General features: G+C 34.6%; 1 protein-coding gene across 2 annotated transcripts in view; it reads right to left on the bottom strand.

Moving 5' to 3' along the window:
* acj6 (abnormal chemosensory protein 6) overlaps positions 1–18,064 on the bottom strand; it is a 44,671-nt gene extending 26,607 nt beyond the window's left edge. The window contains exon 1 of one of the 2 annotated variants that reach the window (XM_065366104.1): positions 17,491–18,064. In XM_065366104.1, the coding sequence (XP_065222176.1) occupies positions 17,491–17,631 (141 nt within the window). In that variant the 5' untranslated portion in view covers positions 17,632–18,064. The remainder of the gene's footprint in view (positions 1–17,490) is intronic. The other variant, XM_065366103.1, reaches the window with a different exon arrangement.
* Positions 18,065–27,725: the final 9,661 nt, after the last annotated feature.

The raw sequence follows: 27,725 nt of genomic DNA, 5'->3' as shown, positions 1-27,725 counted from the left end.
AATTGAGAGAAATATTATATATTTAATAAACCACTTACAGTTGCGATGAGAATTTGACTAGATAGGTGAGCGGGTTCTGCGCCAGGAATGAAAAACTTCGAACTCCATCACCATAAAACGAGCAGGAAACGAAAGATCCGGCCCGTTTTTCTTTCTCTTGTGTTTGAAAAATCATCTTCCAGTCAAATAACGTTGAGTTGGGAATCCTTTACTCTCTCTCCCTAGGCGAGTTGAATGAGTGAGGGAGGGCGGTTTTAAGGTCATAATCGAATCCCGAATCAATTCCGCTTATTGAACTAAAATCTGGGCCACTTCGCTTCAGAAGAGTTCGAATTTACGAAATTTTGAACATTTGCGATGAAAATTTGACCTTCAAAAGTTCACAAAAAATCCAAAAATGAACTTTAGTAGGGTGAAATGTTGGTTTTTGGAGTTTTAGGACATGTTCATTCGATCTAGCTTAGTTTCGTTGAATTTGACGAGTGTGAGTTCAAAAATTTCCATCGTTAGGAAGACGATTAGGCTATCGGAGTTTTATATTTCTAATTTCAAGATTTCTGGGCCTTTTTTTAAAATATTGTCCAGTGACTTTTTTTAAAAATTGAACCCCGAAAAATATACATATAAGCTACCTACCATTATTCTCGCTCATGTCAAAATTCACCTCTAAATAAAAAAATCATACAAGATGATTTTATACCTCTCAAAATACTAATTTTCGAGAGCTTCTGCCCTCGTTTCGTTTGGATTCGTTTTGCTTTTCTTTTTAAATTTTGAATATTAAAAAATATACATATCTATCACAATTTAAATTTTAAAATTTTGAAGCAAAATAATTAACTTTTTATACCTACTTAACTGAAAATTATGCTAATAATCATGGAATTGAGCGAGAAAATATCAAAACGGTATCAATATTTATAATACAATGGACTATTATTTCAATAATTTAATACGAATTACGATATTGAGCTTTGAAATCTTTCCTCTTCACTCTCTTTTACATACCTAATAGAAATAGGTATCTATACCTCGTGAAAATAATACGACAAAAAAATTCAAATAATATTCAAACCCATCCAGCCCCAGTTTTGGTAAAGTACTAGTAGGTACATCTACATAATATAAAAAAGATGTTTGCACGTACGGTAACGATTTCAATATAAATTATACGTGTTAAAAGTTAAAGGAGAAAAAAAGATGAAAAAATAAGGGCGTGTTTGCGTACAGCAGCAATAGCAGCATAGCGGTAATATGAAAGGCGATTTTTATTCCCCACTGATGAAACACTCGTCCCCCCAATGAAACGAGCAAAAATGAGATTCGGTCTGAATGCGAAATAAAGATAAGAGTTAAACTTGAGAAAGTATACGAGAATACTCGTACATATAAAGCTGCGTTGTGTAGTGAAGGGTTTCGCAATTGTAAGTGTTATAGTGGGTGGTTGAGATTATTTTAGGGCTGAGAAATCCAACCAGCAGTCTGCGGACCATGATTGGTTGTCTTGAATATTATAGGGCGGGCTGCTTATTTAGCTACTGCTGCTGTTGTTACAGCTTTGCATTAATTTAACTTTGTAATCCTTTCATTTGAAAACGAATACTTTTGTTGCGCAATTAAGTACCTATACCTCTACCACTACCTAGTTTTGCTCTATACCTATTACTTGTTCATCTGGTACCTTCCTACTTTATTTGTCTATCTTTTTTTTTCTCACGTAAATGTGCAGGATTTTTTTCTATACGAATGCAAAGTAAGTATGAAAAATCATCGATTAAATATTTAGTAGATATCTAGATTATATGTACCTAAACAATATATTCAGTGTTCTAATTGTATTGAAAATTCAATTGTTTTTTTTCCCGAATAAAAAAAAAGTTTGCACTTGATTTGAACTTTTCTCATACGGATAGGTATGAGTTGAGAAGGTTGCTTCAACTCAATTTTAATTAAATGGGGATACGTGTTTATCAATTCGTGTCCACTTTAGAGTGTGTGCGATTTTTGTGTGAACTGTAAGCTTATTATCGCCGTGAATATTCGATATGAAATTTAAATTTTTCATCAAAATAAACGATGGAAATTCAATTTATATCGAAAAATATGTCGGGTTTAAATGCTTAGATGTAACCTATTAATAATTAACGAATGTTTATTAATTGGTCGAACTTTCGAACTGGTCGTCATTAGGTACGTATTTGTACGCGAATAAAATTATACGTATAAAAACATCTGAAAATTCACCCACTCTTTGATAATTACTAGTTTGATAACGGCGGCGGTGTTCCAACCGAACCGTCACAGATCAATTACCTCGTATATGGTATTAATTTTTTATAAGGCGTACACAAGGAGTATATAGGAAAAAGAAACCCTAAGTAAATAATATCGCGCGTAAATTCACCTCGATAGTTTTTTCCTCTATAAAAATAATAAAATAACTTCATTTCCCGGATATACTTACCCGGAACCTTTTTTTTTTATACACACACAATTTTTGTGTGTAATTTACCGAGAAAGAAGGACGAGAAAGAAAAAAAAAACAAGAAACCTTAAAGTAATAAAATAAAGATTTCTGGTAATCTCGAAATTGCGTACATATTTATCTTCTCAGGTATACGAGCTTATGGTAGAAAAACACGAGCAGCGTCGCCAATTGGCAGCAAATTCGCAGAATTGCGATACGTTTAAATGGCGTTGTGCCCGGTTTAGTCGTTTCATATCTACCAATAACGTCAAATTACCAGTCCCTAATAAAGACGAATAACAGCCATAACACGATGGAAAAATGAAATGTGGGGGAAATGTCAAGCAAATTGTTGTAGGAAATCTTATTTTAGGGTGAGTATAAGTGGCTTACGATGCTGCGAACACGAATTAAGATTCCGATTTATAGGCATTTTACTTTTACCTTACCTTTTTTTCCCCCTCTCTTCGTTGCGAGTTTGGTAGATACTTTTTTCTATCTTCTTTTTCACTGTCTTGTTTTAGATTGTTTTTTTTTCCTTTTTTGGTGAGACAGGATGATGAAGTTGCAAGGAGAGATTAACGAGTTTGTTGCAGTAGATTATTCGAGATTGAGTGTTGAGTTATTTACTATTAGAGATGTACTTATTGAAGTGGTTTGAGATCACTTTGTGTTGTTTTTGATGCATTTTTCAAAAATATGTCTTTTTTTTATTCATAATGTTTCTCAAGAAGTTTGAAAAAAAAGTAAATATGATGCAAAAATTATTTACTTTTTTTATCATTTGCATTTTTGAAAAAAAAAAAAGATTTGAAAAAAATATCTTACAACGAAAGTACTTATCCAAATTGATAGAAAAATAAATTTCTGCTCTGAACAGTGCTAAATTGAAAAAGCATGCAAAAATTTATCACTAGAACTATCTACAGTCAAAATTTCAGTTATTAAAGAGCACATCTCGATTTTTGGTAAATTTCTAAAAATTAAATTTGGACAAAAAAATGGGAAAAACCAAATCAAAATTTAACCAGATTTACTTATAAAGCTGAAATTGGGTGTGTAATTTATTTTCAAAGAACCCCCTCCCCAACTATCGACTTGAAAGAATTTCAAACCGTTTTGAGCAGGCAGTCCTAGAACCTCCAGCAGATTTTTGAAAGCTGAAATTTTCACAACTTTTTTTTTCTCGAAAAATTGCTAAAGACTCCAGAACTTGAAACCGTTTCCAACTGATTCAGAGGGGTCGAAAATGGGGTACACACCTACCAGATTTCACCTAAGTAGGTCAATTTAATGAAATTTTGATGTTTTCCCATCATTTGAGCCAAATTTTGCTTCTTAAAAATTCATTAAAATTCGTAAAATGTACTTTGTCTACTGAAATTTCAGCTTATGAAGTATTTTTGCGTGATCTTTAGGTTTAGTTTTGTTCAATTCAAAAAATTTTCTTTCAATTTTGATAGGTACATTCCATGTCGAGGAAAATTTTCTGAATTTTTGGGGCTAAATTTGACTTGCTTGTTTCAAAATTTAGTTTAATCGAGGTGGAAAGCTGATGCTCGAATTTGCATCCAATTTCCGACTTTTCGAACCGATAAGGGCGGATTTGAGCTATCTTGGAGTTTTAAGCAGATTTCTGAATTCACAGTTTTGGAATAATTCTTTTGAAGCAACCCACATACTCGTATAATTTTAGCCTGCTCTACAAAACTCAGATTAATCGTATTCACGACGCTTTCTATCACTTTGTGGGCAATTTCCGAAATTTATATCTGTTTACCATCTTGAGGGGGGGGGGGAGGAATTTTTTTCCGATAAAGTAGCCTACATAAAGTTTTAGCTCGCTCGACTAAAAAATCAGAATAATCGTATTCAAGACCATTTCCATCACTACATATATGGACAATTTTCCAAAATGCATACTTATTTCCGACAATTAATTTTTGGTGGGGGGGGGGACATTTTTCATTTTTCTCGATTTAAATGGTTAGGAATGGGTCCAGCTGCTCTTTGAATTTTGAATTGTGGCAAACTAAAGTTCACCATTAAGAATTGATCCGCAGGAAAAATCGACAAATGAAAACAATCAACAAGAGAACCTCTCGATCACTCAGTCACTGACTTCGCCCATTTTTTTTTGCCAGAGCGTGAAGATTTATAATAAGTAGGTAAGATAGCTGTTTTAAAAAAATCAGCTGCTCAGTGAGACATTGACGGTGATTCAGGGAGCGGGGTGAATTTTCCTAAATTGTCCAAAAGTTGCATAAATTTGATCAAAAAAATTAAAATATAATATTATCTATCTAGTCAGATTTTTCATTTTATGAAAATTTCATTTCTGGTATATATTTCAATTATTATCACTTTGTAATCATAATTTAGACATATATGACTAATGTTGCTTTTTTTTTAGTTGATTAAACTTTTGCAAAAAAAAAAATTGTAAAATTTTGAAAAATACGTACCTGACTTATGTCCAGTGGTCCTTAGAACAGGATTGAGGTAAGAATATCAACAAAATGGCAAGTTTCCGCTGAAGCTGCTCCAAATAATCGCACATTTTATAATTGCAAAAATTTAGGTTAAAAAAAATAGGTAGATACCCTTTTTCTCATTCTTGCCAAAAGAAGGCTCCAAAATTTGTTTGTGGTTGAAATATGATCCAGAAAGAAGGTTATCAGAATTGTAGCTTCAAAATAGCATTATTTTAGAACTTTGAGACAATTTTTTGAAAAAATTTTGGGTCTAAAAAATATCCTTTTTCTACTCTTGTCAAAAGAAGGCACCAAAATTCATTTGTGATTGAAATGAACCCAGAAAGAAGATTAAGAGAATTGGCTTCAGAACCACATTTTTAGAACTTTGAAAAAATTTAGTTCAAAAAAATTTGATCAGTACCAGTTCTAAATTGGGCATTAAAATAAGATCATAATTCGTAATTCAAAATGAAAGCAGAAATGTCTTTATCCAAGATTATAACAGGCTATTTGATTTTTTTTCATCAACTTATACAATTTTTTGCAGTGGCGTAGCCAAAGGGAGGGCGAAGGGGGTCATGCCCCCCCTTGCGAGCGAAAATTTGAAAGAAAACATACAAAAATGGACGTTTTTTTGTTGTTTGGACCCATTTTTTCTAAAAATTTTCACTCTCGTTTCGCTCGAGCAGTAATTTTGCCTTCATTTTCATGATATCATCACACATCACAATAGATTTCCAGAAAATTACTCATTTCAATTTTTCATGCCTAAAAATCTGGTTTTGCCCCCTCCTTGAGGAAATCCTGGCTACGCCACTGATTTTTTGACTATGTTGGAATATCTAAAACCCATCGAGATCCTTAATTTTTCATTCAGGTAGCTTATATTTTTTTTAAAGACCGCTTAGTGAGAAAAATCGATAACTGAGTATTCGAAGTGATAGGTGGGGGAAATTTTGATTTTCATATTCAGCGATTTCTTCGCGAATTTTCCAGTAATTTCTATCTGCGTTTAAATTAGAGGGAAAACAAAATGACACCGGCTCGCGTTACTTTTACCCCTTATCTGTCTTTCAAAAAAAAAAAAAAGAGGTGTTCTTGCAAGATTTCTTTGAAAATGTTTGAGAAGGATCCAGAGGATTTGATACCACATTAATTTCCACTATTTACATAAAAATTGGCTGCCATTTTGGTGCGATAGAAAGAATTGGTTCTCCTCTATAGTCAAATATTTCTTTCCTTTTCTTTTTTTTCTTATTTTTTAAAAAAAGCAATGGACATTGATAGTATGGCCAGTTACATGGTAAGGTTTTGTAGAATTGGTAGAATATGGTAGGTAGAGGTACGCAGAATTCATTTTGTAGCACAACGTTATACGTATAGGTGTACGTAAGATAAAGTTGCCATGTGCTATATAGTCTGCAGTGTGAGTGTGAAAAGTGTAGTAAAGGGGTTGGTTTAGTAGACCTATACTATGCTGATACTCGTACCAACTCGTATTATACGAGCTGGTATATTACGTATTCCAGTCAGGAAGCGCAATTTGATCAAGATAACGAGAGAGGAGCGTCGAAAACGAAATATTCGCCATATTTTGTAGAACGATTCCAGTTTTATGTGGTTCGCTTTATTTGTGTCGGCATGGTTGTGCGGAAATTGCATTCTTCGGCTTCGTTCCATTTGTCTGATCACTTCGTAATACACTTATGAAGCAATGTTTTAAAAGAAGCAACATTGAAATGCCACTCGTACGACCGATTTGCGGTTACTTTTGACAAGATCTTTATTTTATCGTTTCGTTTCGTTTTCCCCCATTTTTATCGCCAACTTTCGCCGTTGCCGTTCTTTTTATAAATCAACTTTTTATATCGCGTTAGCTTTTTAGGTTTAGGTACCTACGCAGTTCGCCAACGATTTATTTTTGGCTTGATTTAAAAGATGCTGAATTCATCGTTGAAAGTTTCGTTAATATGATGAATTGGAGGTTGGAGGTATATGATTTATTTTCACGTAAAAAAAAACTCCTGCGCATATTTTAACCTTGGGAATTTGATATTTTGAGGATAAATTTCAACATTCCTGCGCTGTTTTTGTTTGTGTGCATAAGTTGAGTCGAAAGACCATACAAAACTCCATCACCAGGAAAAATGTCAATTTTTTAAATTAAAGGGTCAAACATGAGAACGAGTCAAAATTTTACCTAATTTACCTACGAAGATATTTGGTTTGTACCCTATTTTCAACCGTCCAAACCGACTGGAAACGTTTTCAAATCGTTTTGAGCAGTTCTGGAGCCTCCTGTAGATTTTTGAAAGTTGAAATTTCCGCAAAATTATACCTACCCAATTTAGTTGGAAAGCTGAAATTTACTTCTTTACTTTAATTTCAAGATACTGAATCGATTAAAGGTGGTTTCAAGCCATTCAGGAGCCTTCGGTTGCATTTCAAAATTTCAGATTTTCAAAAAGGGTGATATAAATCGTCCGTGGCTCGAGACTTTTATTTGAAATGATCCCAAAAGTGAGTCGGTATACGAGTATAAATAAGGGAAAATAATCTGCTAATGCATTAAGCAAATTTCGTAATGCTGCTTAGAAATGCGCAGATAATCGCCCGCACTTAGATATCCCCATTGATAAATTCCAAATAATTTAGACGTTGCTTAATTATCACCTGTAGCTATATAGAAAAACGGTTGCGGGGAAGTTGTTCATTCGACTAATAAAAACGAGGTACTTAAATTTAGATTTACGAAAAAAGCCCGTAGGGGTGGTGAGACTATCTTACACATACAACGTACAGCTAGAGCTACCCTAGTTGCTGACTTTTTAATTGCGTTAGGGTCTAGAAAGTAAATAATTACTTACATCTGTTCCAATTTATACAACCCCACGAAATGATTGAGGCGGTCAGAGCGCAAATCAATCAAAAACTATCGTGTCTAATTCGTGCGTTTGAAACAAGTGCAAGTGCATACTTACTGCGTTTTGTTTTGTGCATACGTGTGATGCACTTGTTTCTATTTTATTACTAATTTCACTCTCTCTTGTAAGGTTGCGTACAAAGTCGGTAACTATGTGTATGTTTATGCATATGCAATCGAATTGTATAGAAAGTATTAGGTAAAGAGTACAGAAGGATAAAAATGTGGGTTATAAGGGTGGTTTGTGAAAAAATATAGGTATTATATTTGTAGAAGGATTTTGATCAAATTCAATGGAAACCTTCATTTTGATTTTTAAGTTGAAAATTACTCGGAAAAAATTCTAGCTCCGAGGGTACCCCTGAAGAGAAATATAGGTTCTCAAGAAGGGGACATTTTTGGAAAAATTGAGGTGTTTTAGTAAACTATTTTAGGAAAACTGGACCTGTTCTAATAGATTCTTGGTATAGGTATTTGAGGTTCTGCGTCGACCTAGGCTATTTCTATCAACATTCAAGACTTTTTTTGAGGCCATTAAGAAAAAGCGAAAAGAGTACTTACTCAACCTAGCTAGAGATGTGCAGTCTGAAAAGTGAAAAGTACTTTTCTTTCAATGAAAAGTTGAAAAGAAAAGTTCCTAATTTTCACTTCACTTTTCAGTTTTCACTAAAAAAAAAAAGCGAGTGACCAATCAATTTACTCATCAGAGATCACTGACCTCATTGATGAAGTCAAATATCAAGTTTCACTCTCTCCACTCCTCCACCTTCGCAATTCAGCACCCATTTTTGATATTTTTCACTACATTTTTTTCAAACCTGAAAAACCCAAAAATGTTGAAGGCTCTAGACAGGCTCAAAACTACCACTATATACGATTAATTAGATGGAAAAAATGATTTTGTTTTTTTGTGTGTTTTAGATAGGCAAAAAATACATCAATTTGAAGCTCTTGCAGAGAGCTTTAAAGTGCGACTCACACAATTTACTTTTCACACTTTTCACAACTTTTCACACTTTTCAATGAACTTTTTACTTTTCATTTCACCAAAATTACTTTTCTGAAAAGTGCACATCTCTAAACCTAGCAATTGACAAGTGGCAGGCGGACTGGACAGACTCTGAAGCACATAAGATGAAACAATGTATACCTACTCAACGTCAGGGATAGACTTCATAATGGACTGACGCAGTTGCTGATGGAGCATGGGGAACAAAGCCTAAGAAGAGGGACTCCCCTAGTTGCTTGAGATGCGACACCAGAGAAGCTGAAGATACTCCTCACATCGTGTGGAGGTGTCCTAGACACAACAAAGTTTGAGACCGGCTCAAGCAGGCCCTGATGTTGGACGAATGGCCCTGTGAACTGCCAAACAGCTTGGACAGCAGGGAGACCAGTCTCAGTCTTCTCGAGCGAAGCATTAACCGCGAAGACACGCCAGCAAAGTGAAAGCAATGCTGCATGATCAAGCATCCTAACGCAGTAGGAGCTAGCTAGTAGTGAGATCTGGCCTATCAAGGACACATAGTGTCTATAGGTGCTTAGGCCAGTGATGCTACCCCTGACTTGCAATCAAGACGCACCATCAAAGAAGATCCCAGCAGCAAAGCAGAAGAAGAGGATGCCAAGCTTGCCATCGTTGAGAATCACTGAAGCTGAAGAAGTCACCAGCAGCAGAGTGGATAAAGAGGAAGCCGAGCTTGCCAAACCACCAAACCAGTCAACACTACCAATCTAGTCAAATCAAATACCAGTGAAGAGGATGCCGGTAGCAGAGTGGACAAGGAGGAAACCGAGCTGCCAACTACCAGACAGAAGTTACCTTTTTAGTTTCAAGTTATAAGAAGATTGTTATATTTATGTTGTTAAAGTTAAGTTGTGAATAAGAAGAATGGTGATGACTGATGATCCATAGTTAACGATTGAAAATAAAACAAGGTGCGTTACTATGATGAGCCGAAAAAAAAGGTTCTATTGAGCAATTGAAAATTTTAAAATTGCTTTTTTGGGTAGTTTGTGTTTCAAGCAGTGTTTCTTCTCAAATATTTTGCATTAATTTAGCCAAAACATAGGCATATATCATTTCTGAAACCTAGAAAGTTTTGGAAAAAGAACGCGGTGCCAATTTTTTGGTCATTATTGCCAATTTCAAAAAATCCAAAAGCTTATCAAATTTTCTTCGATTTTTTTTGAAATTTGCTACAATACCCAAAAAATGTTCCCTTTTTGAGGATTTTTATCACCGCACTAAAGGCACCTCTAGAGCTGAAAACATTTCTGAGTAACTTTCACCTCAAAATTAAGGTCTCTACTTTGGTCAAAATCCCTTGATATTTTTTTCACGATCCACCCTAATGAACAATAAATACTTGAGAGGGCTTTTCAAAAAAATATTCAACAATTTCGAAGAAAATATTTTCTCAAGTCCCATCAACTTTCTAGCTGCTGGGGCAAGGTTTTTAAATTTTTGAAAATTTTAAAAGAACACATTTTTAGTGCAATTTCCAAACCTTTTCATGAATTTGTTTTTGTTTTTTTTTTTTTGAGCAAAGTGAAGTGAACCAATGTAAATAATCCCTTCGATTCAACTCCCATACGTCCACAATTGAGTACCTTAGAGTCAAACCCAGAATTCTCCACTTTTCACCATTTTGAGAAAAACGCAAAAAACTGATGAAAGGTGGGAATCAGTAGTAGCAGGTTTCTGATCTCGCCTATATATAGTGCTTCGGGTAACAATCGAATTGACAAAAAAAAAAAAATTTTTCAAGTCTTTCCATAGCAGTAATTCACGATACCATTTTGGAGAATTCTGGTTTTGACTCCAAGTCTGTAAAAAATATCGAAAATACACGAAAATGCATGATAAAATGAGGGATAATTCTAGATTCAAGTCCGTTGAAAGTATCTCAAGGTTGTTTATAGTCGACTAGAATAAAAAAAATTTTTTTTTTGAAATATTTTTTTCAAAGTTTGACTCGAATCCGGTACTTTGGATCCCCTAACCATCATGGTATCGAATGGGGTAAACTGTTGAATGGCAATTGATGCGTACCTACTAACTGTACCCAAAACGACCACAATCTCGTTTCTGAAAATTTTGGACATTTTTCGGAATTTGAACTCTGACCCAGTACTTTGGACCCCCCTGACTGCGTCATTGTGTCAGATAGGTAAAAACGGAGAATGGCAATCGATGCGTACCTACTAACTGTACCCAAAACGATCATAACCTCATTTTTGAAAAATTTGGAGAATTCTGGGTTTGACTCTAAGGTACTCAATTACCAGTTTTATGTTATTCTGAAGCCTTTGGTGATTTTTAATTTACTGCAGAAATTTCAAATCGTGCTGGAAAGCCCAAAAATGAACTTTACAGGATTTATAACTTAGGTCGGCGCTCATTGGGTGGTCTCTCCGCCATTTTCGTTCCATAGCTTCTTTTTGATTTTTGTTTGCGTTCAATTTCTGCATTTACGAAGGAAGGTTCCATATCTTGAATGTGAGAATTGGATTTTTTTACATTCCAAGGTATTTATTTTCATCACGTGTAGTTATTACTCGCAGTCGTGGTATTACCTAGTTGGCTATACCTAAGTATTACCTACGTGTATTTGTATTAGGTATGTAAATGCTATAGCCAAGTTAATAAGTACACAGCTGGGATACCTATTATGGTTTTTTATGAAGCGTGCATTTTTTATCTTTTTCTTTTTTTTTTTTTAGTCGAAGCGCGCGGATACTAGCTTCTATACAAATATTACGTGTATTCGTAAACTTTCATTAATTTATAATTGTTTACTAAACTGAAAACAGTGGTTTTTTTTCAGCGTAGGAAATCTTGGTGTAAGTTTTACAATCACGCGGAAAAACGTTTTGAAAATGTTGAATATTTTAAAAGAAAATTCGGTACAGAGATTATTTGTACGTCTGTATCGAAAGTAAGTTTGGGTTAGCGACTAGCGTAAAGTTTACCCCTCAGGGACCGAGTTGTACAAAGCAAACTGTTACAGTATTTAGGATTGAGTTTTAGTCAACGACAAGCGGCAAAATTTTGACTAAAACTAGAAGAAAAAGTTTTCTTGCTTACTTAAGTAGGAGAAGGTAAGGTGTAGTTTCGTTTTAAACGTAGCCAACTGCACGTGGTGGGGATAAAGGCGAAGCAAAGGCGTACAAATGCCGATGCTGATGCCGATGTCGATGCCAATGCCGGCTAAACTATGTAAACACGTTTTCCGAAGTATATTTACATCGGCATCGGCATCGGCCTTCGTGAAAGAAAACTTTTCAATCAGCGACTGCCGAAATACATACATACAGCACGGTCCCGTTCACGTACCCTATAACCATACACCCTGGGCTTGCTGCTCCTGTTTATGTTTGTTAGAAATCGATAAATACATCATGTTCACGGCGAGTTGCTATTTAAAATAGGTATCATTCGATATAGGTAGCTATTGCTATAGCCATACCAAGGTACCTAAACCTATACCTAGACTGCAAGCAATGGCAACGCGTAATTTAGGTGAATTCGCTATCTTTTGTGACAGCTTTTAGTAGTGGCCAGCGGTGGCTCCTGCCTGCGAATCTTTCAATATAGTGCTCGGTGTTCTTGTTAAGGTTGCTCTTATAGTAGCGTGAGCTTTTGTTGCCTTGACACCTTTCGAGTTGAATTTCAAATCTGATTGGAACAAGTTCGATGTACTTTTCAGTGCAAGTATATACGTTCTTCTTTGATTACTTATAGGCTTTTGCAGGCACCTACGAAAATTGAGATACCCGACAAATCATTCCCCTTGCTCGAGCAAAGTCCCGCAAAATTGAAAAAAAAATACAATTCCTGCAGTTTTTTAAGAATTCAAACTCGTGAATACAATTACCTGCAGTTTACTCAAAGTTACCTGAAATTTACTAAAAAATTATCATGATTTAACAAAAATTACTGGTGAAGTGCTGAAAAATGACCAGTAATTTACAGAAAATACCTATGATTTACAGAATATTGCCAGTAATTTACCGAAAATCAACAGTAATTCTGAGAAAATAGAAGTAAAGACTCCTACGATTGGAAAATTAAATTCCAAAATTCACGGATTTAATACGTATTTTTGTTTCAAAATACGTAAGTTGGTAAAAATTCATTCATTTTTTTCTGAAATGCTCAACATTCGAACTCGTTCAGTGAACTTGGCTGAAAATGATGGAAATGACCCACCTCCTTAAAAAAAGGGTGGAAATTAGCTCGAATCATCTCTGTTATTGATGTTCGATTTATCCAATTTTTCAAAAATTCTGTGTCTTGGCTCCGTTTGAGCAAACGCATGTTGCCTTGATTTTTAAAAAAATGTTGAATGCAAAAATTACATCGTTTGAAAACAAAAAAAAACAACATTATAGTGGATTATTTTGTTGCTAAAAAGGAGAAATACATAAAAAATTGCTAAAAAGTATTAAGGTAGAGTGGGGTAATTGCAAAGCACTTTTTGATTAGTGACACTTTGAGAGGGCGCTGTGAGAAGACTATTGCACGGATGAAGCTGAAATTTGTACCACATAATACTTCAGGGGGTCCTCTATCAATGGTAAAATTTTGGTACAATTTGGTTCACAAATCGTGGAGAAAATTGCAATTTGAAAATTTGAAAATCGACCTTTGCATTTACCCCGTGTTAGGGTAAATGCAAAAGTGGGCAATATTTTTTTATTTTTGCATTTTTTTGCATTTTCAACACACTCACTGTATTCTACGAGTCATTTGCTAACTTTTGATGTATTCGTAGTCTTGATTCGGTGAAAAATTCGATAAGTTTTCCACTTCCCAAAAAAAATTTTAGGGGAGTGAAAAAATGTTGAAAAATTATTTTTTTTAAAACTCGCTAAAATGAACAAAAAATCAACTGTTGGTCATTTCTTATGTTTTTTATGTAAAAAACTCGTCATAGAAATACATTTTTCGTCAAATATATCAGTAGAACATCAAAAAGGAGCAATAATTTAAAAATTCAGTAAAACTGTTAATCACTCCTCTAACGTGTAACTCATCATGTGACCGTGGAAGTTTATTTTTTTTGTTATTTTGAACCATTTTCAAGTTATTTGGAGCAAAAAAATATTTGTGGTAAGTGCAAAAATTAAAAAAAAAATCGTTTTTGCAATTACCCCGAGTCGATTTTTTCTGGGGTAATTGCAAAAACGCAATTTACGGCCAAAATAAAAAAAAAATTCAAATTGCGATATCTTACCTTAAACTTTATTCCTTCATGACCCTAAATCGCGAAAATTCCAGATAAATCGACAGTTTTTTCTATTTCACATGCATTTTTTAAAAAAACACCTCTCACTTTACTTATGAGTGGTTTCAACATGCTTTGATAAAAGTCTTTGCTACTGAGCGACAATCTGAACCCCGCGAGGTGTGACCAGGAGAATATGTCGGTAAAGGTCGTTGCTTCGACACCCCCTAGTTGGCACAACCAGAAAATTGATATTTGTTTGCATGGGGTCACAATTTTGCAATTACCCCGTTTTTGCAATTACCCCACTCTACCTTAAGATATAGAATTTTTGAAAATATTTCAAATGCTGGCATTTTTTATGGGGAAAGAATGATTGAACATTTTATAGGATGGTAGATGAATGGAAAAATTTGGGCTGAGTGGGTCCTTTAATTGAAGCTTGTTCAATTTTTTCAATGTTCAGTGCATCTCGAATTAAGTGATTTAATGCATTTTGCTGTACTTAACAAAAAATACGTACCTATATTTCGAGTTGAAAATTGAAAACATGGGAGTACCTCTACCTACCTAAGTATTTAATATTTCATTGCACGAGCTCAAAAAAAATTTAAGTAGGAGTAAAGTAGGTAACCCAGTTTTGATTTTTTTTTTCGCTTAGAAAATGAATGTGAATAAGTTGAGTGATCAATTTTTAAATGAACTGATTTCCCATTGCAAAAAATTGAGAAAATAAATTATGGTCGTAAGTTGAGGTAGGCGTTCGTTGCTCTTGTTTTATTTTTAGTAGACGTCATGAAAAGTTAACTTGACGTCGAAAGAACTTGTTCAAATGTAGGTATTAATAAATTAGTATACTTAATCAGAACGTACCTATCGTAAAATTATTCATTTATTTTTTTTTCCAAACGATTAACATTTGCTATATAAATATTTGGGTGAACCAAATGCCTGCTTTACCTGCGTAGACTGTAGACGTACTGCTGGAAGAGTTTTAGGTCAAGTACCAACCTTATTATTGAATAATTTTTATTCACCCGAAGCAACATTCGCCTTTAATAATCACCTTACTTAGAGTAATATCCTGTATAGCTCTCTAATGCAGGAAAAGGAAAATATTTCATTCAGTGAACAAAACGAAAAATCCACCATAAAATTTCAATCATTTCTAAGTTTTTGGTGATTAAAAATTCAAAGTTTGCCCAATTTCCATGAAAAAAAACCTCAATTTTGATAATATTGAGACAGAAAGCTGTCATTTCTCTGTACGTCATTTTTTAAGTTCTGTTGTGTTTACAAGCCTGTTTTGAGGTTTGAGCTTCTAACAGATTTTTTAATTTTTTTGTAGATATTGAAATTTTGAAAACATACTGAATTTCATGTTGATCTTTTTATGACAATTTTCTAAGACTGGAACATCTGAAAATTAGCAGGAGCCCATTAAAAGAGCGTAAAACCAGGGAATTCGCTAAATTACAACTTTCACAATATTTTCATTTTTTTTTTCTAGAATGATCATATCTACTTACTTATTCATTTTAGGAATACCATTTCGAGGCCCAACTTTTAACTTTGCCAAGTTTTTGCTGCCTGATCGAATCTTTGAAATTTTAGGTCGCAAAGTTGACATGAAATTCCTACTCCATTTTAGAAATTTCAAAATCTGTAAAATTTTGGATTTTATACAATTGGCAAGTTGAAATTTTTGCTGCAGTCTTCCTCGTAAGTCCCACAAATGGGGGGGGGGGGCATTCAAATTCAGAGTCTAGATATGACTGTACTGAAAAAATTACAACAAAAGTTCACTTGTTAGCGATTATGAGTTTAAAAATTTTTGAGAAGTTTGTTTCAGGGAGACGAGTGTTAGTTTAGATTTATGAAAGTTTGCATCTCGATGAAAAAATTTTGCGAATAATTAAATTCTTTAAGTATTAAATCATTTCACTCTCAAGTTTTCCCTTATATATGGTATGATTCTGAGCACAGCAAGTAAATACAGGTAGACCTTTTACTGACACAACTATGTCTATACACATGATATACTTAGAAATGCTCGCACTCGTGAAACTTCAAAGAATTAACCAGAGGAGTATGCTATGTGTATGTGTACGGTGTACGGTGTAACTGAACAACAAACTGGTAAAAAAGACGTACAGGGCCCCTGAAAGGGATAAACACTTTGTGACATTCCATTAACTCGAAATAATATAAGCATGTAGCGGATCAAAGTGCTCGGTAGCGAGTAAATGAAAAAACTAGGAAACCTTTAACATTTCAGTCACATAATGTTCAGACCTGAACATTCATTTACGACGATTATGTTGCCTTTAATCTCAATCTTATCACTATTGCCGTTTCATACCATAAATACTTGATGACCATCACGAGAATATACGAGTAAGTAGAATAGGTAAGTACACGACACGGCTGAGGGAAAAAAATTGCATAAAACCTACGTTATGTTGCTCGAATTAACCTGCCTTTTAATCAATATATAAGAACTATAGTGTAGGAGAAGATGATGATTATGAAGCACCAGCATAGGTATAGTAGAATGGAAAAAAGTATTAGCTGGTTGTACACGAAGAATCGAGCCTAGGATTTTCGTGACATGTCGACTTTTTGTGCAACGCCCCTCGATGTGTAGCATGCTGGACGACAATTATTTTACAACTTTGGTCATGAATTAAGTTTTTCAAATTATTGTACTCGTACTTGGACTGTACCTCGACTATACCTACGATAATATGTAGGATTCGAATTGCTATGATTTTTGAATAAAATATACCATCGAAAATTCCATCTACGTGGTACCTACGTACCTACGTACTTGGTAATTTCCTCAGAGTCGGAGTCGGAGTATTTTTTCGTTGATGAGACTCGATTCGCCAGTATAATTACACAGATCGATGTCAATATCGATATGACGTCAAAGAATAGAAAAAACGCCATCGTAAAGACAGACGATGCGAGTATGAGCGAATATCTAACCATTTTTCAATTTCAAATGCTGTCGTTTGGCGGTTTGAATCCCATTTACTGTGATTTACGATGAAGAATATGAATTTTGGGCAACTTGTGGTACAATATTTATGGGTTAATCCCTTGGTATTTTGTGCAAAGTGACCCCAACGTTGAGCTTTTGGGTGTACAAATCAATGTTGGGTCAACTTTATAGAGAATGAAGGAAAAGGATCGAGAAAACAGAGCAATCTCATTGCTGACATACCTACTTAGTACAGTACCAAACCAAGTAGGTATCCAATTCAAACCAAAATGTATAGATATACCTAATCATCTAATCAGGATATTGAACAACAATACGCCAGTAGGAATAGTATAGCAAAATTAGACAGAAAATGTGATAAATAAGTAGGTACGAGTACTTACAGTGTGATTAGGCATACATCGTCTGACCGAATCGGCTGTCCTGTATGTTGGCGAATATCTGGAAGGAAAGCAAGGTCCTCCTGGTCCACTAATTGGTAGAGGACCTTTACTGGACATCATTTTTTCCGGATTGTACATCATTTTGATTGTGTGTGCGTGAGTGTGTGTGCGAGCAAATTACAAAAATAATATATAAGTACGCGAAACTGGTTTATTTTAATACGAAACTAAATTCGGACGACACTGGCATCTTGATAGGTATCGACGAAACAACAACAATAACAACAACAACGACAGAATTAAAATATAATCGCAATAAGGTATTGGAAAAATCCATTTTATTAAACTTTTACATAATATACGATCATATTATACCGAACGATTTGCACATTTGTAGGTATTTATTTATCGATTATTAATTTTAATATTTACTATTTACTCGTACGATTATCGAATTTTTTGGGTTATAAATTTACGATACCCATAGTCCAATACCATATCCACTCGGGGCACCGAAAACAGCACTTGGTAAACTCAGGTATACGCGAAACAATGATGCTATTATTACTCGACCGAAAGCTGGGGTGGTCCTTTTGAAGGGGTGGCTTGAGTGGCGTCTCGACGCGACCGGCGCATGCGTCCGTTCCACCCACCGCGGCCATTCTTGCCGAACGATTAGATTTCTGCGATTCTTTTCCATGCACTATTCGCCTTTGCCTTTTTATCCGACGCCGACGCGCGCATAATATCGGAAATGATTTAATCTCCGTTTAAATGCTAATTACCTAGATGAAGAATTCCATCTTCTCTCTTTAAAATATACGTACCTCTACCTGCACGTCGTCGTCGTCGTAGTTCCAAAATATGAACCGTAATCAAATCTTCAGTCGGGACGAATTTGGTCGTTTCAAGCATTTCGTACTCGTACCCGTACCATAACAATGGGTTTAAGGGAGGTTATATTTGGCGTCGTTTTATTCGTCAGCGTGAAACGAAAAGCGTAAAGCGTAAAAAAAATACCAGGGGGGAACGTCGCGTCGATTTTAGCTTCGGGGGGTTCTTGCGAATGATTTCCAAACACATTCGTACCTCAGTCATGTAGATTGTAGATGTATACGAGTAATAAGAGACGTGATTGTTAGGAGACGAGATCTTTTCGAGAATTGTTTACAATTAATGTTTGTATACTTACCTACTCGTACATATTGATTATACGGACGTAGTATTTATCGATTTTATCGTCATTGAAAACTTAATTTCTGGTTGACTACCCCTTTTTTCAAGTTACTATTCCAAAGTACATATACCATTGCTGCTCAACAAAGGTGAATTAATCTCACAATCAGATTCAGAGTTCAAGCAAATGTTGTTTCTGAAAATTCGAGTTTTTTTGCATCGGATGGCCTCAACCTGAATTCAGACCAAATTCATCAATTTATTCCACGATTGATAACTTGGATTTTCTATTTTTTCAAACTCAATATTTTTATCAGAGTAGATAATTATGATTGTATGTTTTTTTGATGCGGAAAAATGAATTAATTGCGTTTTAAAAAAAAAAAAAAAAATCTTAAAGATGTTGAATAACTCTGAATCCTCAGATAGACATATAGCTTGTGTAGTACATTCTCAAAATGATGCGAAAGGTACCCCAAATTTTTCAAAAATCATAAAAATTTGCCTAAATCGCGAGTCTTTACTTTACAAATTTAATTAAATGCTCTTATTTGGTTATGAGAAACTTTGAACGGTTGAAGAAGAAAATTTGAATGTTCAAAACAAGTTTCAATATTTTTTAAGTATCGCAAAAAAATTTGAGATCATGAAAAAGACGCAAACAGGACTCATCTTTCGTTACTTTTAATTACTAAATTTGCTTGATTTTTGTATAATGTTTCTACGATTTTGGTTTCTGAAGTTATTTTTTTTTCTCAAAAATTCACAAAACAATATTTTTTCCTTAAAAAAAAAAAAACAAAAGTCTCACCTTTTTAATCCCAAAATTGAACAAAAAGTCTCCCATTTTCAAAAATTGTAAAAAAGTAGAAAAATTCTAGTTTTCAGAAATTGAAAAGCCTCGCTTTTTTTTAACCTAAAATTGCCAAAAATTACATAGAAAAAAATGTAAGTAAGTAGGTATTTTTCCCCAAAAAATTCTCAAAAATGTCCTGTTTGTTAAAATCGTCAAATTTTTCATTTTTGATTTTTTTTTTCAAAAGTTATCCAAAAGCCTTCATTTGCCAGAAATTGTCAAAAAGTATCACTTTTTAGCCAATAATTTTAGAATAGTCCTGATTTTTGGTGATGTGTATTGTCGAAGTCTTACTTTCTGTCAAAAATTATAAAAAGTTGTCGATTTTTAACAAAATTTCCAAAAATAATCGGTTTTCTACACTCGCAATTCCTTCCCTGCTGATCAAAATGATTTTCAAATTGGACAAAATCTTTTTAAAAAATATTGGTGCACAGAAATCCCTGAAAATTGGCTTCTTGAGTTTAAAATAATTTTTTGAAGCTTGTTTTTCGAGTCGACCCGAAGACGTAAGCACGATGCCAAAATGTCTAAAATTATTGAAATACATAATACCAAATTTTCAACGTTTTCACTGCATTTAACATCGTCCCCTTTTTCTATTTAGGGTAAAGTCACCAGTAGTTGACATGATCCAGTAGTTGACACTTACGTCACAAAAATCGCCATTTTGGTGTCCCTGTGTGATTATTGAAAACACTGATTGCACTAAAAATTAATTCATACCTCGCTTATTATTGGCCGTGAGTTAGGTGATGATTATCAGTCATACTTTTTGCGTTTTATCAACTTTTATTTTCACCACGAAAATTTTGCGAATTTTTTTTGCTGAATTTTAATGGTAAGTGTTTTACAATTATTTTTCTATATCCAACAATTTTGAACTTTTTGAGATGGTTATTATACCATTTGAAAGCTAATGAGATACACTTTCTTTCTAACTACTTTTGATTGATTCATAATCACATTTTCATGCTCGATAAGCCGGGTGTCAATTACTGGCGCTAAAAAATGAAAAATTCCAATAATTGACACCATATAAAAAGATGTATTTTCTAATGTTTTTTCACCATTATTTTACCGATTTATTCAAAATAGTCTGATTAAAGTACGAGATGAATATTCAAGAAGCTATAAGTGCTGTAAAGTGAATTAGAAATTACATCTATTTATATGGCGTAAATTATTGAAATTTTTCACATTCTTGAAAATGTGATTCTGATTCAATCAAAAGCAGTTAGAAAGAAAGTGTATCGCATTAGCTTTCAAATGGTATAATAACAACCTCAAAATGTTGAAAATTTTTGGATGAAAATTGTAAAATACTTTGTCAACTACTGGGGTGTCAATTATTGGAATGTCGTGTCAATTACTGGGGTTTTTTGGACACTTTTTGAAATGATCATAAAAATCTCAAAAATCCACTTACGAATGTGAAACACAAACCAAAATGTAAGGAAAACTGTGTTCTTTTAGATGTACTTACCAAAGTTTTCAAAAAAATATCAACTTGAGCTATAGATTGTTTTTTATCAAAAAGTATCAAAAATCTGTTCAACTACTGGCGACTTTACCCTATTCTTCCATTTGGTCTCAAAATCCTGATATCCCATATACGAGTATGATTGAGGTACTTGGTACTTACCTACTTCAATTTTTCAGTCAAACAAATGGTTAAAGTGAAACCGATTCCGTAACCAAAATTTCAGGTCCTAAAGCTCATTTTATGGATTTTTTGGAGGATTTTAGAAAATTTCAAAAATTCAAGGGTGATTTTCAAACTTTTTTTCATAAAATATAAATTTTATCGATCAAAGTGAAATTCTACTCCCTTATACATCAACACTCAACAGCTTGGTTTTGGGTCATTCTGGAGATTCTCCAATAATTTCTTAAAATTCTTCAAAAATTCCAAATCACCTGCTGGAAGGGCCATAAAATGAACTTCGGCATGTATAACTCTGTTCGGTGCATAGTAGGTACCCTCTCGACCGTTTTTGTTGCATACCTGTTTCAAAAATTTCTTTTTTCCTTTTTTTAAAAAGAATACATTTACAAATTGGTCAAGTTTTTTTGATCTGGCACTCCTGTGATTTCGCTGTTTCACTGTAATCACCTAAAATGGTCGAGAGGATTCTCAATGAGCATCGATCAAAGTTACAGGTCCTAAAGTCTATTTTAAGCCTCTCCTCCCCCCCAAGAACGATCTAAAATTTCTGGAGAAATTTAAAAACTTTCTGACAAAGGCTCCAAAAAAGTCAAAAATGCTCGTCCTATACCATCTTCGCGAAGATTTATTTTTTCACATTTTTTGGAATTCACATTTTGATGAAAAGTTTAATTTTGGACTACCACTTCTGAAATTTCGACTTGACGACTCAAAATGGTCCAAGTCAGAGGTTCCAAAGTTTATTTTTGACTTCTCGAGAGAAATTTGAAATTTCTGGAGAAATTTAAAAAATCGTTGGAAGCTCCAGAATGCCATGAAACTAGTAATTGTTGACATATGAAAATTGGATTGAAGGAATTATTCACATTGATTCACGTTGCTCGAGAACATTTTTATTTCATGAAAAAGTTTGAAATTGTCCCTAAAACACTCGTCGTTTTTTAACCCCTCTAAGTAGGTAGGTAGGTATATAGTAAGAAATTAAATTTTCAAAAATTCAAAAATCAACTTTTTTTTAAGCCTTGTAAATTTTGGAACTATTTCGTAATCGTAGATAGGTACTGAATTTCTTTTCTCAAAATAATAGGTAGATCCATGTACCACTCATAAGGTACAAAAGAGGTTGTGAAATTCCTTCTATTTTTATTATTTTGCCCCAAGGTGTGCAGAAAAGTTGAAATTACACATTTTTGCGAGTAGATTGTCAATTTTTTTTAACGCGTAATATTCAGTATTGTGGCCAGTATGATATAGGTACATACGTATGAACGATGTATTTTAAATTGCGGATGGGTTACATACAAAAATACCTGTTACAGTATTATCGAAAAAATATATACCTGAAATCAGTTTCTATATTTTGACAGCAATTAAAGTTTTAAAGCATAGAAAAAAGTACACAAATACATACATTCATAGTGAGTTGATAGGGTGTGGTATGGTAGGGTGAGGTGGTTGTCTGCGTACATCGTACATCGTACATGGTATCTCGTATGTTTGTATACATGGTAGGTACTTTCACAGTACGCGATACTCGATTGAATAATGGCACGTTAATGCGGATGAAACGATAAGGGCAGGGTTTATAGTACGCCTTGGGATTTACTATAATAACCATCATGTCACAATTTTAACAAAATATGTCAGATGCGATACATAAACAGAATATCGTTGCTTTTGAGCACCCTCTTAGAACATCAACATCACACAGAATAACTGATAGCATCTTTTAAAGGCGATCCCTTTCGCTTTTATACTTTCATCTATTGATACCTTAGACTGACAATTTGCATATGATTTTCGTTTATGTGTATTTCACTCTGCTCTTCACGCCATAGCTGGCGTATTTCTATAACCTTTGTACCTCTATATCTATAGTGTATGGTAGTCGTATATGGCGTGTGTGCTTCTTGTACGTACCTAGTCCTACATCTTCTATGTATGTGCGAGATGTGCGAATAAATTCAAATTCTTTCCTCATTTTGGTGTCGTTGTCACGTTGCATGGTTACCTAAACTTAATACCTACTCGTAGTAGGTATACCTACGCATATATGGTAGTTACGCCCCACGGGTACCTGCTACCTACCGGTGACATTTTACCGTCAAGTTGTGTATAATACGAACTAATTAGTTGCTTGATAAATTGCTCGAGAGGTACAATATTCCGGCTTGCGGAGGAATATTATGCGAATCAAATTTTATTCGTGTCTTCGTCGTATACCAACGAGGTACCTACTCGAGATGAATCGTATTCATATTTTAAATTATGAATATTTAATTTCGCTAGAATTTGTTCGTACCATGTTGTTACCAAATAAGGTTATACATACGACGATTCTTGTAAAATCAAATGGCTTATTAATAAGAAATTTTCGTTCGGTACATTTCTACAACGTGCAGCAGCAGCTGATACCTACTCGTATTTTAGACGTAGAAAATTTACATTTTACAGGATACCTATACCTACTCTTAGTCTTTAGAAGTGACGTTGTGGTTTTTTGTTCATTCTCAAAGGATCGGATCGATGTGGTAATATGTCAAGATGTATATTGTGGTTGCGGGGTGCATTTCAAAACGGCACGATTTCCATATTTCCTCGCGTATTTTTTCTCTCGATTTTGATTTTACACTCGAGCATCGAGTCGTCTCAGTGAGGTATTATACACTGCACTGCTGCAGTTGATGTGCCCAAGAGTGACGATTGAATTTTTCATTATGAAAGTTTGTAAAAAGATTTTGTAAGCCGAGATCATAGGTACCTATAAAATTTCACCAAACCTAAAAAATTATAAGTAAGTTGATCGGAATGGTGTAAAAAAAATGAGAATTATGATGCCTATCTCTTCACTCAAACTTTTTATTCTACTGGATGGCCCAAGCCTAATGGGTCTTGAAATTTGAAATAATGGGGGGGGGGGAGGCGAGAGGAGGAAACCTTCCAAATATGTCGAGAATTCCTTATCACATTTTAAGGATATTTATTGCAAAATTACAGCTGAGAAAGAGTGATTCTAACAGGTTACAAAAATGAATCAGCCCTTGACTCATTTTTTGAAAATATTCACAGGGTACCTTTTGAGCACGAAAAAATGATTTTAGAGCTGAAAAATTTTTACCCAACCCTCCTCTCCTCTCCTCTCCCGATGCGAAAACACGTATTTTTCACTCGAAAAATTCATGTTCTTCATCATGTCGGTCAATCATTTTGGAATCTCTGTGGTGTACAGAAGGACGGGGGGCCAATTCGTGAAATTTTTTTCAATTTTTTTTTGCACTGTTCTTGAGCTAAAAAAGCCCAAAAGAATATTTAAAACTGCTGTTGCTCCGGAACTGAAAGCGAGACTGTAAACCATACTATATATTTTTGGTGTTTTTTCAAATTTTTTCAAATGGTTAGTCGGGGTAAAAATCCAAAAAACTAACCAAATATAGGAAATATTTTTAATATGTAGTTGATTTCAGAATCTTTTGTTGATTCCTCACTCCCTCCCCCTCCATTCATATTTCTGTATGAATTTTCTATTCAACAATAAAGAGCTTCAAACTTTTTGAAAATTACTGGAGCCTCTAGTAGATTTTTGAAACTTGAAATTCCCGCAACATTTTACCAAATAGAGTTGGCAAGCTGAAATTTACTTCGCAAACTAATTTCAATAGGAATATGTGAGGGCGCATACGAAAAGGGTCCAAATGATCAAAAAAAAAAAAAAGTTCCCTGAAATTGTTGTAGGAACTCTTCAAAGTGTTCCTGCAACAATTTCAGGAAACTTTTTTTTTTTTTTTTTTTTTTGGTCGTATGGTCCCTTTTCGTATGCGCCCTCTCATATGAAGTCGACCACATGGTGGTTTCAAATGGTTTTATAGCTTCCAGCTACTTTTTGGAAATTTCAATTTTCCAAAAAACGCAATACGTTCTTTCAAAAAGTTGCTGGGGGCTCCAAAACTGACTTGAAATCCACCAGCAGTCGACTTCGTAGCTTATTGAAATTAGTTTGCAGAATGAATTTCAACTTTCTGTCTCCATTTGATGAAATTTTGTGAAAATTTAAAGTTTCAAAAATCTGCTGGAGGCTCCGGTAATTTTCAAAAAGTCGCTGGAAGGTCCAAAACGACTTGAAATCCACCTGCGGTCGACTTCGTAGCTTATTGAAATTAGTTTGCAGAATGAATTTCGGCTTTCCAACTTTATTTCATGAAATTTTGTGAGAATTTCGAGTTTCAAAAATCTGCTGGATGCTCCAGAACTGCTCAAAACGGTTTGAAACAGTTTCCAATCGATTTGGTGTGTCGAAAATAAGGTATATCCGAAATTTCAGCTTTCTTGGTCAATTAGGTGAAATTTTGATTTTTCCCTCATTTTTGGCCTTTTGATTTTTAAAAATTCACCAAAAATCGAAAAACGCACTTTAGCACATGAAATTTTGACAGGTGATAAATTTTTGCCTGATCTTTCGATCTACCTTGGTACGTTTTAAAAAATTTCATGCAAGTCCTATGTTGGAACGCAAAATCTGCAATTTCGGCTGACCTGCCAATCAAAATGGCCACCATTTTATAAGTAGGGCCACTTTTTTTTTGAGTACAAGGGCTAGAAATGTTCCTTAGGACTCCCCCTTTAAGAAAAAAGTTGTACCGGAGAATCGACGGTGGGGGGGGTGCAATAGATCCATAAGCAGGCTCCCCGACTATCTGTACACCATAGACGTTTCAAAATATTTGGCCAACATGATAATAAGTAGATATTATAGTTGTGTGAAAAATACGTTTTTTTCGCATGGGAATGAGGAGACGAGGTTCAGGTGAAATTTTTTCCACTCAATTTTTTTTTTTTTTTTTGGTGCCTCAAAGATACTCTGTGAATATTTTCAAAATTTGAGTCGAGGGCCGATTCACCTATATAATAACCGGAAGTACCATTTTAAATAATTCCACGGAGGTAAAAAGTTCAAAAATTTGTGAAATTTATGTGGCATATAGTTTTAAAGGGCTTCGAGAGTGTTAAATACCTACATATGTAACAAATATCTACTCATTTTTTCGATTCAGCTTCTTCAACACCCCGATGATCCCCGTTTGAATTTCCGATGGTGTGTTACCTAACTATTGTTTAAAACTCTCCGCAATCTACATATCTATTTGTCGACAGGAGAGTTAAAACGTGACCCTTTACTATGGAAAGAAAAAATTTCGAATTGAGAGAATAAAAAATTAAAACAGGAACGAGTCGAAGGGTACCGTTTAATCTCGTTCGGCTGCAGACCAGCGATAGATAGGTTGCAGGTGAAGGTAAAGTACTTAGACTTACCTATTGTTGATGTGGCATGGCATTTCGTATAGGTATATGTGTACTTAGGCTAATGTAAAAAATCGAATACTTACTGTGTACCGTGCATCGTGTTGCCTGAACTAAGAAGGGTGGAAAGGAAAGGAAAGGAAAGGGTTGAGAAAGTTTAAATTCGGTTAAGTTGGTCGGTCCGAAAGGCGAAAGGCGAAATGACTATAGGAAAATGATTCGGAGCGTGTTATAGCTGTTATATTGCATAGTGTGTTGTGTACCTATTTTCTTTATACATAATACGAGTACAGTATTGTATGTACACGATGGTGCATGGTGCTGGTGTGGTAGCAGCAGGTAGGTACTAGGTAGCTACAGAGTTACGCGCGGTATCCGTTGAAATATAAAGTAATAGGGTAGATAATTAGTAAATAAATAATAAACACGATAGACGAGCTATATGTAGTAACCGCTACGTTGTACAAAACCCTTTAAATACATTCGCAATTCCCAACGGAACAACCACCAACCGTACTACGACGGTATAACTGACCATTCAGACCGAGGCCGCTATCTCAACTCTGTCAGTTATTAGTTGGCCCATTTAATATTGTGGTAACAATTTACGTTTGCTAAGGCGCACTAACGCCGCCTTTAGTTTAGTCCTGCCGGACCGTGGCCACTGCCACTGCCACTGGCCGCTGTATCCTTTTTCCTTCTCATCTCTCTTTTCTTCGTCTACCTGTCGGTACACGGGTATCGTACCATCTACGAGTACAATTCTGCATGCAAGCTGCATGCACGAGTATGGTACCTACCTACCTATGTAGCTAGGTACATTGACTTTAGCTCATTATAATACCCTTTTTTTTTGGTGGTGGGGGGGTTCCCCAGTCACTAACTTATGCTCGGGTAGGACAAGAATTTACCTATTTATTATAGGTACTAATTAAATAACTCAATTCTTTAATACAAATATTAATTATGTTATTTTAATATTTTCAAAAAAAAAAAAAAAAAAAACAATTTTGGCAAAAATTAGAAATTATTGTTTCCGAATTTTCAGTGAAAGGTACATACATGATTCATCTCGTCTAAGTTGAATATATGATTTTCAGCAGTTGTAAGTATGTAGTTTCATTTTTTTCTACCCCTCCCCCTCGAGAAAAAAAATGATGGATTGAGGTCCTGCAATTTTCCTTTCATTTGAGATAGTGGATGCAAATTTTTTGTGCTAAGAGCACTTTCAATTCGAAG

The sequence above is a fragment of the Planococcus citri genome, chromosome 5, assembly GCF_950023065.1.
Source record: "Planococcus citri chromosome 5, ihPlaCitr1.1, whole genome shotgun sequence".
NCBI classification, from domain to species: domain Eukaryota; kingdom Metazoa; phylum Arthropoda; class Insecta; order Hemiptera; family Pseudococcidae; genus Planococcus; species Planococcus citri.
Note: the sequence above shows the minus strand (reverse complement) of the source record. Positions and strands in the feature narration are given on the sequence as shown.